Below are 12,527 nucleotides of genomic sequence, written 5' to 3' on the forward strand. Positions count from 1 at the left end.
CCTTTTCTCCATACATGCTCTCTTTCGGTGAATTCTCTGCCTGGGTATCTATCGACGGCGTTGAGGCAGAGGAATACGGGGTGACCGTCGACGGCACCAGGGTGACTTGCTGGATCGCGTCGGAGGCCAACAAGGTGCATATATCCTTTTCTTCTTGCTTCCAATGCTGCAACGTTGTAGACTTTTAGTCTTCACTGGAAAGATTCCGTTGTTTCGTCGCCTACGCGGGGCAACCCGTCTATCGACGGTACCACCTACCCCCCCCGGTATACCGATACTCTGCGAAGAAACCACGTTTTCCTAGGCGGCGTCAGGGATTCAGATAGCTCCAAGAGGCCATTCATGTTTACAAAACTCAATCTTACGGGCGAGTACATTGTTTCAGCAACTCGCCCTCGACTGACCTCTGTCCAGACGACGATGCGTATCTTGATGTCGTCGCTCCCCCTAGTCTGGGCGAAATTGAAGTGGCACTCTATCGCGTCGAGCGACGACGAAGTCGCAATCACCGCCCTCCTCTGAACAATATTAGTCAAGGGGCTGATCTGACTCGTCGTGTGTACCATGAGCATAATAAGAAAGGAATTGACCATGAGGCCAGGTGCGACGCCGCCTCCTTCTAACTTGTACGCCCTGCGTGACATATCACTCCAGTCTCGGAGCGCCAAGACATATTGACAGCATCAATCGGAGCCAGCACAAATCATATTATTTCACAAAGCCTCGAGACGATCCCATCGTTACCTTTCGCTTCAAGTATCGGCCCCTCGGTGCGTTGGCACAACGCGTAGGCTCTGACGAGGGATATTGACTGCGCCAATTAGATGTGCTGCAAGCACAGGACATCGCACCGCGACCCCAACCCGTCCGTGAAACCAGCGCGTTAAAACCGGACGTCAAAGATATCATTGTAATAGAGGATGAAGAGATTGAGTTTCTTTATGTTCGTTGTTCATAATTTAGGGCTTCAGGATGCTAAGATATTTCTGTGATAGATGCGAGTCAATAAGGCCGTGAAGGATGATAACAATGTCATAGACCTTTCAGATCCTGATTCGAGGGATGTCATGAAGCTTGACGAAGAGCATGCTGTATTCCCTAGAAGTCCGCAGGTGCGCTCTATCAACTTATTGCACGCACATACACGTATGTAATGATCACCAAAGCAGAACAACGGGCCGTCTGGTTCGCAGGCTGGCACTGCGCCTGAGATCAAAGATGAATATTCCAAGCCTTTTGGGCTCTCGAATGTATACTTCGATCTGACCGTTTAGATGGCTCGACTTTGATTATGGAACACCTACTAGGACATCGTTTCTTCGTATCTTATTTGGATTATTCCTTATTTCCGCATTGCTATCAATCGCTTTCACCCGCTTTCTGGAGTTGTGTAGAACGCTTGCCGTATAATTATTTATTACTGTTCCGTAATCTGTGACATGGATACAGAGCGTACTGCCAGGTTCTGTGTTCTCAAATGATAGCCCAATGACATTCCATTGGCATGCTGGACTATAAGTACATATGGAAAGTCTGTTCTCGAGGGGTCAGAAGCACTCTAGAAATCAAATGCATAAGACGCGAAGCAGGCCGACTCTTTCGGGTAGGAAACTCACTGCGATGGACGATACTGGGCCCACTTTCATCGTACTCCTGCTTGGAGATCCACATGTTCTGGAAGGTACTGAGCGACCCCAAGATAGAGCCACCAATCCAGACAGAGTATTTCCTCTCAGGAGAGGCGACAACTTTGACCTGATAGAGAGACAGATTATCAGCAAATAAGGGAGAACGCAGCGCGCCACATGCCTTAATACTAGTCGGAGCCAAAGCAGTCATCTCCTTCTGCATGCGGTCAGGCAAACCAGGGAACATGGTAGTACCTCCAGAAAGGACGATGTTATTGTACAGCTCGCGACGGATGTCTAAATCGCACTTGTAGATACAATTGTACCTGAAGAAAATGGATATGTGTCCCAACTAGTGCTTTGATCAATCACTCACGTAGTTTCATGGATGCCAGAAGCCTCCATTCCAACCATGGGAGGGTTGAATAACGCCTCTGGTGCACGAAATCTAGAATAGATTTAGCACAGAAACCTGTAATGAATATGAAACAGCTAAACCTTTCATTGCCAATGGTGATGATCTGACCATCCGGCAACTCGTAGTCCTTCTCGATTGCCGAAGACCTCATGGACGTATCCAGCTCCTGGTCAAAATCCAGAGCAACGTAACAGAGCTTCTCCTTGATGTCACGAACAATTTCGCGTTCAGCAGAGCTGTTGCCCAGACTGTACCCTCGCTCTCCCAAATTCTTGACCAGCTGATCAGTAATGTCCCGACCGGCCAGATCCAAGCGTAAGATAGCATGTGGAAGGGAGAAACCCTCATAAATTGGGACGGTATGGGAAACACCATCCCCGGAGTCCATGACAATGCCGGTGGTACGCCCCGTAGCGTAAAGAGAGAGTACCGCCTGAATAGAGACATAGAACGCTGGTACGTTGAAAGTCTCAAACATAATCTGGGTCATTTTCTCTCTGTTGGCTTTGGGATTCTTGGGCGCCTCTGTTAGAAGCACCGGGTGTTCCTCAGGGGCGACGCGAAGCTCGTTGAAAAACGTGTGGTGCCAGATCTTCTCCATATCGTCCCAGTTGGTGACAATGCCATGCTCAATGGGATACTTCAAGGTCAATATGCCTCGCTTGGCTTGGGCCTCATCGCTGATAAAATTAGCTCAGTTACATTCATCGGCAGCTGACAGCGAGAGACACTTACCCAACGTACGCATCTTTGTTGCCCATCCCGACCATGACATTCTGCAGACGGGGGCGACCGACGATGGACCTAGAAAGGATGTTGGTTAAGGTTTACAGTCAGGAGGCTGTGAACTGACGGAAAAACAGCACGAGGCGCATCGTCTCCTAGAATGACACCAGGAAACATTGAACCAAGGAGAACCTGATAAGAAGTAGAACATACCGGCGACTAAAGAAATACGTTACTTAAGAACATGTTATACCACAGAAAACTCACACCCAGCTTTGCACATGCCAGAACCATTGTCGATAACCTGATGACATGCTTTTTGTTACAGAACAGAAAGTAAAATATGATGAAAGACCAACGAGTGCGGCGATATCATCATCCATGTTATATACTAGCCGAATTGAGAAATAGCCAGGAAATTGATGGTATTGCGAAGTGCAGATATCCTAGCTTTTATACACATTGGGAGCGCCTTGAAACGCACAAAGATTGTTGATAACTCACCATTTTGACTGCGCTGAAGGGTGATGAAAACCCGGGCCATTGAAAGGCGCTGCGGAGCAGTACGGGAAGAGACGTGCTCGCCCCTTCAGTCATACAACTTGCGCCGTGGCCGTGTCACTGCGGTTAGTCAGGCAGATCTCTTATCAGTACCGCAAGACATGGTGTGGTGGGGCGTTATTGAATTCTTCTCCGCCAGGTCAAGAACGCGCTGCGCAGCATCTGCGTCGGGGGTTTCGATGACTCGAATTGTAGGACTATTTCAAGCTACGCAGTCGTGCTTCAAGAGTATCATCGCAAAAGCGCAGGACTCTGCCAACAGGGTATCAAATCTCGAAACCTTGAATTGACATATAACATGCCATTTACCAAGAATTATTATGTCGCATTGGCATTCTAAGCAAATCGTTTCTTTCAATCCTCTTCGTACCGATCAGCATGGGAGGCAAGGCAAGGAAGGGCTAGCAATACCGGTGAAGTCAATAACCTCCCCGTTCAGATGGGAATCCTCCTGCTTGATCACTCTTTTGATGGTGTCAAACCAGCAAAGCAGCAATTTTCTCATCCGCATCATCTTCTGACGGTTCGGGCTCAGGTTTGGGTTGGCGGCGAGGGTGATGCAGGACGTTTAATCGTAGCTGGTGCCATGCCGTTTACTTGCAATAGTTCTGGAAATAAGCGTTTAAAGGCACGCTATTTGTCGAGGTCACAAGCCCACCCAGTGGTCTATAGCGGAACATGAACCTGACTTGTTGGCCATTTGCACTGCCTGCGCAGGCTTGGTTGGTACTTCTGCGCCCAATCTACCACACTCTGTACACGTTTCAGAAAGAAAATAGGCCACGTTCCTGTACACTTGGACTAAACGTGTATTTTGTCGACAGGATTGAAGGCAGGTGTTGGTGTTGGTCCCTGATTACACGCAGGCAGCTAACCTGCCATATCTCAAGCCTGATTTCTCCCAAGTCCTGTAAGGACTCTGCGGTTCGTATTCGGTCATCGTCGTCTTTGTAGGTATTTATAAGAATTCCAAAGAGCGAATCCTCTTACCGGTCAATTCTATGGAAGAAAGTAAAAGGGGACGAGCTGTTGTCGCTGTTGTCCGTACTGAGTTCAATGACACTACATCTGAGGGCGTGTAAGTAGGATGATCTAGCGCTGATAATACGGCTGCCAGCAAAAGCCGGGAATAATCAACACCATATTCAGGAAAGTGGTCGTCGTCGACGTGAATTCAGGCAAAGAAATCGTCGAATTGCAGCATTGTGATCATTGTGCAAGTCATGCGCAATATCGGAGAGCACCAATGGCTCCTCCATTTCGAGATAAGCTGAGACAGCAAACAGAGGGGCCTTAGACCCCCTACCTATACATGTACAAATACGACGTACCATGAATCCCGATCCATTTACTTTCCCTCCGCGTCGTTTGGGTTGTTACGCCTCTCGTTCGCTGACATATTGTTCCCTTTCGCCTCCTCCATCTTTCTTTGATCGACAACAGTGGCCTTGACTCTCGTCCACGATGCCACCAAAAAATGCCAAGGCAAGCGGATCCTCCAACAAGGTCAAGGAAGACAAGGTGAATCGATTGTCGACGCCTTGGTTTAAATGTGCTAATCGTCTAAGATGTCCAGACCTTTGGAATGAAAAATGTTCGCTTTCTCTGCCTCTTTTTTTGCGTACATTTCGTTTACCCGGCATGGCAGAAAAATAAATCAGCCAAAGTCAAGCAGCAAGTAGCACAAATCCAGGCGCAAGCCGCCGTTACCGGCAAATCACGTACTACTCTCGAGAAAGAGAAGGAAAAAGCTCTACGGGAAAAGGCAAAGTTAGATGAAGAGAAACGCAAAAAGGAAGAAGCAGCATTCTTCAAGCCGGTACAGACTCAGAAAGTACCGTTTGGCGTTGACCCCAAGACAGTGCTGTGTGTGTTCTTCAAGACCGGGACCTGCGAGAAGGGGAACAAGTGCAAGTTCAGCCACGATGTCAATGTGGGCCGGAAGGTGGAGAAGAAGAATTTGTACGAGGATACGAGAGAGGAGAAACTCAAAGGTCAGCTATATGACCTCAGCGGGTGGCTACGGCTCACTAGTGCCACAGATACGATGGATACATGGGACGAGGAAAAGCTCCGCAGCGTCGTGCTCTCGAAATCAGGAAAGCCTCGCACAACTACAGATGTATGTGGCACGTTGTCCTACGCTGCAGGGCTGATATTCTACAGATTGTCTGCAAACATTTTATTCAAGCCATCGAAACAGAAAAGTTCGTTTGTAATCATATTTGTCGTGCAGTATCTTTGAACTACTCACAGGTTTGGATGGTTCTGGGAATGTCCAAATGGCGAAAACTGCATGTATCGGCATGCCTTACCGCCCGGATTTGTCCTTAAATCTCAAAGGAAGGCTCTGGAAGCCGCAGCGAAAGCTAATACCATCAGTATTGAAGAATTTCTTGAAGTTGAGGTATGTTTTTCTCAATGCAAGAGTGTGGGTTGATAATTAACAACAATCAAGCGTCACAAACTGGGCCCTAATCTTACGCCAGTGACGCCTGAAACATTCGCTCATTGGAAAAAGACACGTATGGATAAAAAAGAGGCAGAAGAAGAAGCTTTGCGCAAGGCCAAGGACGCTCAGCATGCTGCAGGAAAGAACGTCGGCATGAGTGGTAGAGATCTGGTAAGATTCAATCACCCTCATGATTACAAAGCATATTATATTCACTGTGCATCTAGTTCCAATACAACCCTGAATGGTTCGAGGATGAGGATGAAGATGGCTCTGAAGACTGGGACTTTGAAAAATATTTGAAAGAGAAAGCTGAGGCAGATGCTGCAGAGGAGGGCTATGATTATGAAATTCAAGGCATTCGAGAGGAAGGCGCTGAGGGTAGCGGGGGAGGGCAAGATTAAGTCACATCTGTTATTAGCACAGATAAGGATATTATACATCTAGTCCTCATCATCACTTCCATAGCCAACAAGATTTAGCCCAATAGGCTCCGTGGGGGGGCTCCTAGTAGGTTGCACCAAAGATACGCTATTCTGCTGCCGAATTTGTGCGAAATACTTAAGACCTTCTATGGCATCGGCACTCAGTAGCTTAACTGGTTTTGACGATACCTCCAGCGGAGGAGGTGATGGAGGAGGCGCTTCAATATCTAGTCGTCGCCGCTTGCTTTCACGTTCTCCACTCTCCTCTCCGTCATCCTGCACTATATTTCCCTCCTCGTCAAGCACATCACCATCTTCCAGTGCTCTGATCGTCCTCATGGCATCAACAATACGGGGATCCATTTTGGAGCGGATGACTTCTTGACCCATCGTCTCCAGGCGCCTCTTCTCCAAAACCTTGGAGGTCGGGTTAGGATCCTCTGTAGCCCATCGAACATTGAGAATCTCATCGTTGTCTAGAGATTGGCATGCCATGGCCTCTTTGGCAAACTGTGCGTGCAACTCAGACACATAGGTAACGAAAGCGACGCTTCGGTACTGCAGGACCTTGACGGCCCATCCTGTCTCGGAATCATCTGAAGACGAGTTAAATACGACATAAATTTGGTAGAAAAACTTTCTGACCGTGCTCTATCTGCCCAAACTCTTTGAAATGCCTCCGAACGACTTCTTCCGTCTCGAGGCCATTCCCTGTCTCCTTGATCCGTCCAACGTAGAGAGTACGATTCATTCTGTTAAAGCTACCCACGCCACCCATGTCATCACGGTAGTCTGCGAACTTGTCGCGGGCGAAACAGTCTTTTGAGCTGTCAGGCAGCGCGTCCTCTGGGTCTGGGAGGCAGTGAAGATATTCGCATTCCCAACCGTATGGACAACAGCCCCGGGCGAAGAAGAGACAGCAGTACTTCATTCCAGTCGTGTTGGCGCGAGTCAGGCCAGAGTCTTTCTTGACGTTGCATCTCGTTTGAGATTTTACTTTGCTAGAAAAGGGTGTGAGTAGCCAAAGGAGATGCAGTAGCGAGATTGCGCACTTTGAGTAGCTATCCTCCCTGTCACCCCCAGCCCATTTATTGTACCAGATATCTTTGAAAATACAGTGAGCAATAAAGCAGAGAGATGAGAACAACTCAACGAACTGTACTCTTTCCCTGTCTGAGGTGTCTCTTTCTTCTCTACGTCACCTGGCTTGACCTGCTTCCGCGCTGGCTTCGATTTTTTATGTTTTTTCTGGCTCTTTGGCGCTACGACGGTGACTGTCTGCAATTCTGTTTCGTTGCCGTTCGATGTCATGATGATGGTAAAAGGCTGAGTTTGTATACCACGTGCCTTTGTATGCGTTTCCATTTCCGTCTACTTTCGGTCATGTGGACGTCGTCGCTTCTTTTTCTCTTCAATTCCTTTTCCAGAGCTCACTGATTTTAAATTTATCGTCGACCTTCTGCACGACGACCTTTCAACGGAAACATGTGTGCACTCACCTGTTTCCAATGGCTCGCTCTCGGTTCAGCGGCTTTGCTACCGTCTAGCTTTGGCCTTCGCGAGCTTCACGATACCTTTTTTTTCTTTTTGATTGAGGCTATTGCAGAGGCGGTCCGGCGACACAGTCGCTTCCAACATGCAGCCTTGGGGAGCCTGGGATTCAAACCAAGCCGATATGTCAGTGTGCACTTAGAAGATAGTGAATGTTAACTGCGAAGGAAATGCTTTATCCACGAGCAGTGTGGGACTTAGGACTTATTGTGTGGCTCTCGCTTCCTCCTTCCTTCTCTATGTCTATACTTACCTCGTTTACGTAGCCTTCACAATATTGTACCCACTAAAACCCCGCTCTCCCCCGTCCAGTCTGGTGGAAGGTTTTTCTCATTCCGGAGTGGCCCCTAACAAGTTTTCAAAACTAGGTCCTTTGGAAGGGCCTTCTTTCCGAACCGTTTATGAGTCATCGAGCAATCAAGTTCAAGGCGTTTGTTTAACTTTCTTGCCCACATTTTTGATTGAATCCGGCGAGAAGTTACAGTCCTCCCTTTTAATGACCCTCTCGCACCGAACGTTCCAGATAGTTTGTGCCGAAGTCGATATGAAAACTCCCCCTTCTGTGTGAAAATCTGGAATATTGCTGCTACAGAGCCGTAAGTTGTGATTCTTCGATCAAACTCGAATCCCCCTTCAATTTCCTTGGGGGCTTCTTCGTAGTCCTCTGGCAGCATGAATCTTGGGTCCCATTTGCTTGGGAGGGTATCTAGCAGATCCTTTGCCCTGAGCATGCATGCGTTCGTTTTGGATCATTCCAGATTCTCTCTCATGGCTGCACAGATATGGTGCTCACAGTCCGAGATGCGCCAGGGGTTATGAGTTGGTTCATCCAGGTAGGATGCAATTTCTTCTGCTTCTCTGACTAGTCACAGGTTGCGGTTGTTTCGTAGACATGTGCTTGCCGCAGATTTTGTTAGCAGCCTAATTCTGGGGTCAGCATTTGAGTGATACCAGATTGGCCGGTCTCGGATGATTTTTCTAGAAAAATACCTTCCGCTCGAAGCCCCGTCTCGTTGGCTACCTCCAGTAGACTCTGGAGGTTTCGGGGGAGACTTGATTTCTTCGTTTTGAAGGATTGCAGGAATATATTCTGTTTAATGTCTAGACTTATATTCCTTTCTGTGCTTACTGGGGAGCGGGGTATCATATCGTGAGCGAAGTAGGCCCAAGTCGGTTGGTCTTCTGCTTGTAGGGCTTTAATCCACATTACTTCAATTGCTTTATTTCTCGCTCGGATGTCTAGGATATCGAGTCCGCCTTGGGTTCTCGGCAACTGGAGGGTCTCCAAATCAACCAGGTTTTTAGTCTTTCCCTCCCAAATAAATTTACGGATTCGTTTTTCCGGTCTATTCTCAACCTGTTGTAGCAACCCTGAACTACAGCCAGGTACTGAGACAAGCTACCCCACGACAGCATGGATGATGATTCGACGTCCTGGTACTGATGGGTGCGATAATTCCCTTCTAGAAAGGCTTTGATCTATCTTTTCGAGGACTGGAGTTTACGCTGTATCATCTGGAATATTGTTCCCGAACCATGCCCCCAGGATACGGATCGCCTCTCCCTCCTGGACAATGTGGATATTTTCCGGGATCTTGTCAAATCTGTCTCTTGACCTTCGATTATCGGTGAAGGATGTATGGAACTCACTACTTCCCATAGGCATGATTTGGGTCTTTCCTACATTGAAGCAGGCTCCACTAGCTAGGCACCAGTCATCAAGAATTTTAATGAGATCTTGAAAGCCATCTTCCGCATCAAGGAATGTTGTAGCGTCGTCTGCAAAGAGGTTTGCTATCAGTCTTAGCTTCACGATTCTTGAGCCTGCTCGAAGCACCAGAATGAACGTTCGCGTCGTGTATATTTCATGGATTGAATTCTATGGCAATGCTACACGTTTCTCAATGGCGACCATGCTATATTCGACCGGGGTCCTCAAATTTAACAGTTTCACCCGTCTCTTAAATGTATGGGCTGGCCAACCTACCCAATTTCGGACCGGAAACACCTCATCTCTCTGCTTGGACAGTTTGCATGCCTCGAGAAGCTCCATTCTCATTTCTCATAACCTGCTCACCATTGTATAAATATTATGCAGGTTTCTCGCCCTGTAGTTTCCTTACCCATCTTAAGTTCTCCAAGCACCCCGAACTTGTCGTGTAGTCAGCAGAACAGCTGCAAATACCTCCCGGATCAGTGAAGACCATGGAGCTTAACGATTTGTAATGCGACGATGTCTGGCAGTATACCTGTAGCATCTCTTCCGTTCCTCAATCCTCCCAAGATTGTTCAAGGTCTGACTAACAATCTCACATGCGGAAACGCCGAAGTTCAGTTTCAGCAATCGCCCACCGTGTTACTTCTTCCCTCGAGTAGCTTTCAGTTGCGCCATGCATCCGGTAACTCGAAAGTGAAGCGTAGGTTATGTTTCCACTTTTCCTCATGAATCGCTGGGTGCGCTCGAAGGAGAAGGCTAGTGCTTCTTGTTGAGGAAAATGTCCGTGTTTGGCGCTCATCAAGGAGAATACTATGGTTTTTTGAAAATCCAGAGTTCACATGATGTCGCAGTTGGCAAAAAACAGGCTAATGGTGCTTAGAATCCTGCCCTTGATACGATATTAGAGAGCAGCAAGAAGAGAAAGATGTGGTTGATGCCGTTGCTAGCGATGAATCTGATGCGGGCATATTGAATATTTCACAACAGTATTCATAATAGATTACATCGCCGGATGCCCTGCAGAACGTTGAAAGAGGTTGGAATTGGAAGCTTGGGCAACTACAACTTGGTATTGAGTATCATGCTGAGATGCGAAATACTGTTCCTGGATAGAATAAGACGCTATACTACTAGTGCGACGTCCCGCCATTAACCAAAATACTAGATGAATAGTCTCGGCATTGGTTCTACCATAACAAAGGTTGACTTGCCAATAAGATAAGCGAATAAAAGTCATAGCTATCATGTCAAATCAATAAGCTGTCCAGCAAGTTCTCCGTCTTCACGGGCTCGAGTTTGATCTTCTTCCTGTACTTGGAAGCGCCTTCTCGCCGTTTCCATTTCCCTTCAATAATCTGTATCCTGGCCTGGGGAGCTCGTTGGTAATAGGTACCAACACTAAATTCGGATGAAAAAACCGACCTTCAGAGCTTCCAGTTCTTTACTGTCTGTCTCAGACTCATCCCCATCAGATGTGAGGTCGATGACAGTGGATTCCGTCGTACGCTGAGCCGGGCGAAGAGGTGATGGTGCGATGTCAAGAGCGGGGAGCACACCTAGTTGTAGAGATGCTGATTGGACTGTGATGATTCAGAACGAGCATTAGAGGACGCACTCAAAGGTCGATACTTGAAACAAAAGACTATGAATGGATCCCCTATAGGTACACTGCGATATTTTGAGGTATGGGATTGGTGGGTGACAATCGGGTCGCCAAAACTACGCGTTTATTAGCATGAATGGTGAAAAGGTAACGCAGCACGTACTCAAGCTGGTGGTCTATTCCCTTCTTGGTCTTTTCGCTATACTCCCCAGCCTCTGGAATAGGCATATACCTCCGAGGACCGCGTGTATGCTGTACGCGATGGAGTTGAACTCTTTTGAGTCTCCACCTCGATGTCGACCACCTTATGCCTAGAAAGGTTTAGTGCACCGTCGTTATCTAAGAGCCATGGTTAGTGGATGACACCAAGGTAGAAGCAGAGCGAAATCACCTGTAAATGTAAGACACGAGAATTTGTAGGGCCGCATTGCCGTTTCTGAGACCCTTACACCAGAGAATTTGTACTGGATGTGGCCACTCTAAACGAGCTTTCTGGAATACGTCGTTCCGTCGATGCGAGGGTTACTTTGAGGGGAACCGGAGCATCGTCCAGTTTAAAGTGTATCTCAAACGTCTGTAAGGCGAAAGTGAAAGGTAAGAAAGGGGAAGGGGGGGGGGGGAAGTAGCAAGCTTGGCGCACTGTGTTCTCTCCAGATGGAATCCGGCAGGTAACCTTGTTTCCAGCATTGCCGATGGGAGCGAGGTACAGACGCCATCACGTGGACTAGTACTATTATCTATTTACAGCTGTCTACTGGGCGTATTCTTACACCGTCAGGTCAAAAACTTGACCTAGATTTTCCACCTTGATTTTCTCGAGCTTGACCTTTTCCCTGCTCACCAACTCGGTATGGCGCAATCTTTTACCCTCAAGAACCTGAGGGTCGGCTGATGATTATACCTGTTCCACATGGGTGCTGACCTTGAGAGCATTGATCTACTCATTCAAGTCATTGTCTCCATCATCATCAGAGATTTCGATAATCTCAGGTACGTGCAACCTTGGTCTAGGGGGTGGCGTTATGTTGTTCGCTTGCAGTACACCATACCTGGTCATGTGTGTCAGCATCTGGTCTGTATTTGAAAGAGAAAATGACCACAGGATGGCCGATGGCAGTACACGAGTACCATGAGGGCTTCCTGGGCGGAATAGCTACCGCTACAAAACTAGACCAGTGAGCATTCCTGACCCATCTTTTCCATCCCGTGGATTGGTCGCTGCCCTTGGGGTTGATAGTACGCCATCCTGGCTTTCTTTTTCTTTTTCTCTATACATTTCATTCTTTCGAACTGTATTTTGCCAACATTCTGGTCTAGTAAATTGTCGTCATCTGCAGGATCAAGATGAGCACCATTCCTCGCCCAAGTTAGCATATGACACCTGAACGAAAACATAAACGGCAACGGATGCAATAGTAGCATCCATAATGATTTCCATCGACGCGT

At 47.6% G+C, this 12,527-nt stretch overlaps 9 protein-coding genes across 9 annotated transcripts; 3 read left to right on the plus strand and 6 right to left on the minus strand.

The window, feature by feature from the left end:
• The first annotated feature begins 5 nt into the window (after positions 1–5).
• Positions 6–1,482, plus strand: BT62DRAFT_1071981 (uncharacterized protein). The gene is made up of 7 exons (XM_043178820.1): positions 6–134; positions 181–367; positions 415–601; positions 655–770; positions 825–943; positions 996–1,112; positions 1,167–1,482. Exons 1-7 carry the CDS (start codon positions 15–17, stop codon positions 1,272–1,274), a joined length of 954 nt encoding a protein of 317 aa, XP_043044913.1. The 5' UTR covers positions 6–14; the 3' UTR covers positions 1,275–1,482.
• On the minus strand, positions 1,417–3,638 carry BT62DRAFT_984546 (YFL039Cp-like protein; the record flags this gene model as incomplete). The annotated part of the gene is made up of 8 exons (XM_043189866.1): positions 1,417–1,558; positions 1,617–1,755; positions 1,810–1,954; positions 2,005–2,076; positions 2,127–2,726; positions 2,782–2,850; positions 2,900–2,927; positions 3,614–3,638. 8 exons carry the CDS (start codon positions 3,636–3,638, stop codon positions 1,548–1,550), a joined length of 1,089 nt encoding a protein of 362 aa, XP_043044914.1. The 3' UTR covers positions 1,417–1,547.
• Positions 3,639–4,797: 1,159 nt separating this feature from the next.
• On the plus strand, positions 4,798–6,189 carry BT62DRAFT_883586 (uncharacterized protein; the record flags this gene model as incomplete). Its single annotated transcript, XM_043182755.1, has 8 exons — positions 4,798–4,854; positions 4,910–4,927; positions 4,982–5,327; positions 5,376–5,455; positions 5,500–5,540; positions 5,590–5,740; positions 5,792–5,956; positions 6,013–6,189. The coding sequence occupies 8 exons, from the start codon at positions 4,798–4,800 to the stop codon at positions 6,187–6,189; spliced, it is 1,035 nt and encodes a 344-aa protein (XP_043044915.1).
• BT62DRAFT_927123 (uncharacterized protein) lies at positions 6,013–7,545 on the minus strand. Its single transcript, XM_043185179.1, has 4 exons — positions 7,368–7,545; positions 7,263–7,314; positions 6,856–7,211; positions 6,013–6,806 (listed from the first exon to the last, which is right to left on the minus strand). Exons 1-4 carry the CDS (start codon positions 7,519–7,521, stop codon positions 6,229–6,231), a joined length of 1,140 nt encoding a protein of 379 aa, XP_043044916.1. The 5' UTR covers positions 7,522–7,545; the 3' UTR covers positions 6,013–6,228.
• A 63-nt stretch (positions 7,546–7,608) lies between these two features.
• On the plus strand, positions 7,609–8,043 carry BT62DRAFT_422360 (uncharacterized protein). Its single transcript, XM_043180846.1, has 2 exons — positions 7,609–7,970; positions 8,028–8,043. Exon 1 carries the CDS (start codon positions 7,696–7,698, stop codon positions 7,918–7,920), a length of 225 nt encoding a protein of 74 aa, XP_043044917.1. The 5' UTR covers positions 7,609–7,695; the 3' UTR covers positions 7,921–7,970; positions 8,028–8,043.
• On the minus strand, positions 7,670–8,955 carry BT62DRAFT_927124 (uncharacterized protein). The gene is made up of 2 exons (XM_043185180.1): positions 8,028–8,955; positions 7,670–7,970 (listed from the first exon to the last, which is right to left on the minus strand). The coding sequence occupies exon 1, from the start codon at positions 8,490–8,492 to the stop codon at positions 8,109–8,111; it is 384 nt and encodes a 127-aa protein (XP_043044918.1). The 5' UTR covers positions 8,493–8,955; the 3' UTR covers positions 7,670–7,970; positions 8,028–8,108.
• On the minus strand, positions 8,325–9,058 carry BT62DRAFT_1039469 (uncharacterized protein). The gene has a single exon (XM_043178407.1). It carries the CDS (start codon positions 8,966–8,968, stop codon positions 8,675–8,677), a length of 294 nt encoding a protein of 97 aa, XP_043044919.1. The 5' UTR covers positions 8,969–9,058; the 3' UTR covers positions 8,325–8,674.
• A 53-nt stretch (positions 9,059–9,111) lies between these two features.
• Positions 9,112–9,814, minus strand: BT62DRAFT_1039481 (uncharacterized protein; the record flags this gene model as incomplete). The annotated part of the gene is made up of 2 exons (XM_043178408.1): positions 9,112–9,640; positions 9,749–9,814. 2 exons carry the CDS (start codon positions 9,812–9,814, stop codon positions 9,263–9,265), a joined length of 444 nt encoding a protein of 147 aa, XP_043044920.1. The 3' UTR covers positions 9,112–9,262.
• A 672-nt stretch (positions 9,815–10,486) lies between these two features.
• Positions 10,487–11,443, minus strand: BT62DRAFT_422555 (uncharacterized protein). The gene is made up of 4 exons (XM_043180847.1): positions 11,245–11,443; positions 11,094–11,197; positions 10,901–11,034; positions 10,487–10,845 (listed from the first exon to the last, which is right to left on the minus strand). The coding sequence occupies exons 1-4, from the start codon at positions 11,307–11,309 to the stop codon at positions 10,726–10,728; spliced, it is 423 nt and encodes a 140-aa protein (XP_043044921.1). The 5' UTR covers positions 11,310–11,443; the 3' UTR covers positions 10,487–10,725.
• Between the last annotated feature and the right edge of the window lie 1,084 nt (positions 11,444–12,527).

Source organism: Guyanagaster necrorhizus (assembly GCF_019112545.1).
Source record: "Guyanagaster necrorhizus MCA 3950 unplaced genomic scaffold BT62scaffold_3, whole genome shotgun sequence".
Taxonomy (NCBI): Eukaryota; Fungi; Basidiomycota; class Agaricomycetes; order Agaricales; family Physalacriaceae; genus Guyanagaster; species Guyanagaster necrorhizus.

Bases quoted from the DNA above. Each gene is read 5' to 3' on its own strand.
- BT62DRAFT_422555 (XM_043180847.1), bottom strand. From the start codon at position 11,309: ATGCCTATTCCAGAGGCTGGGGAGTATAGCGAAAAGACCAAGAAGGGA. The intron at 11,198-11,244 runs GTACGTGCTGCG...ATAAACGCGTAG, and splicing joins GGAATAGACCACCAGCTTGA to TTTTGGCGACCCGATTGTCA. The intron at 10,846-10,900 runs GTCGGTTTTTTC...CGAGCTCCCCAG, and splicing joins AAGAACTGGAAGCTCTGAAG to GCCAGGATACAGATTATTGA.
- BT62DRAFT_1039469 (XM_043178407.1), bottom strand. From the start codon at position 8,968: ATGTGGATTAAAGCCCTACAAGCAGAAGACCAACCGACTTGGGCCTAC.
- BT62DRAFT_1071981 (XM_043178820.1), top strand. From the start codon at position 15: ATGCTCTCTTTCGGTGAATTCTCTGCCTGGGTATCTATCGACGGCGTT. The intron at 368-414 runs GCGAGTACATTG...ACCTCTGTCCAG, and splicing joins TACAAAACTCAATCTTACGG to ACGACGATGCGTATCTTGAT. The intron at 602-654 runs GTGCGACGCCGC...ATATCACTCCAG, and splicing joins GGAATTGACCATGAGGCCAG to TCTCGGAGCGCCAAGACATA.
- BT62DRAFT_927123 (XM_043185179.1), bottom strand. From the start codon at position 7,521: ATGACATCGAACGGCAACGAAACAGAATTGCAGACAGTCACCGTCGTA. The intron at 7,212-7,262 runs GTGCGCAATCTC...ACCCTTTTCTAG, and splicing joins AGGGAGGATAGCTACTCAAA to CAAAGTAAAATCTCAAACGA. The intron at 6,807-6,855 runs GTCAGAAAGTTT...ACTCGTCTTCAG, and splicing joins GTTTGGGCAGATAGAGCACG to ATGATTCCGAGACAGGATGG.
- BT62DRAFT_927124 (XM_043185180.1), bottom strand. From the start codon at position 8,492: ATGCTCAGGGCAAAGGATCTGCTAGATACCCTCCCAAGCAAATGGGAC.
- BT62DRAFT_422360 (XM_043180846.1), top strand. From the start codon at position 7,696: ATGTGTGCACTCACCTGTTTCCAATGGCTCGCTCTCGGTTCAGCGGCT.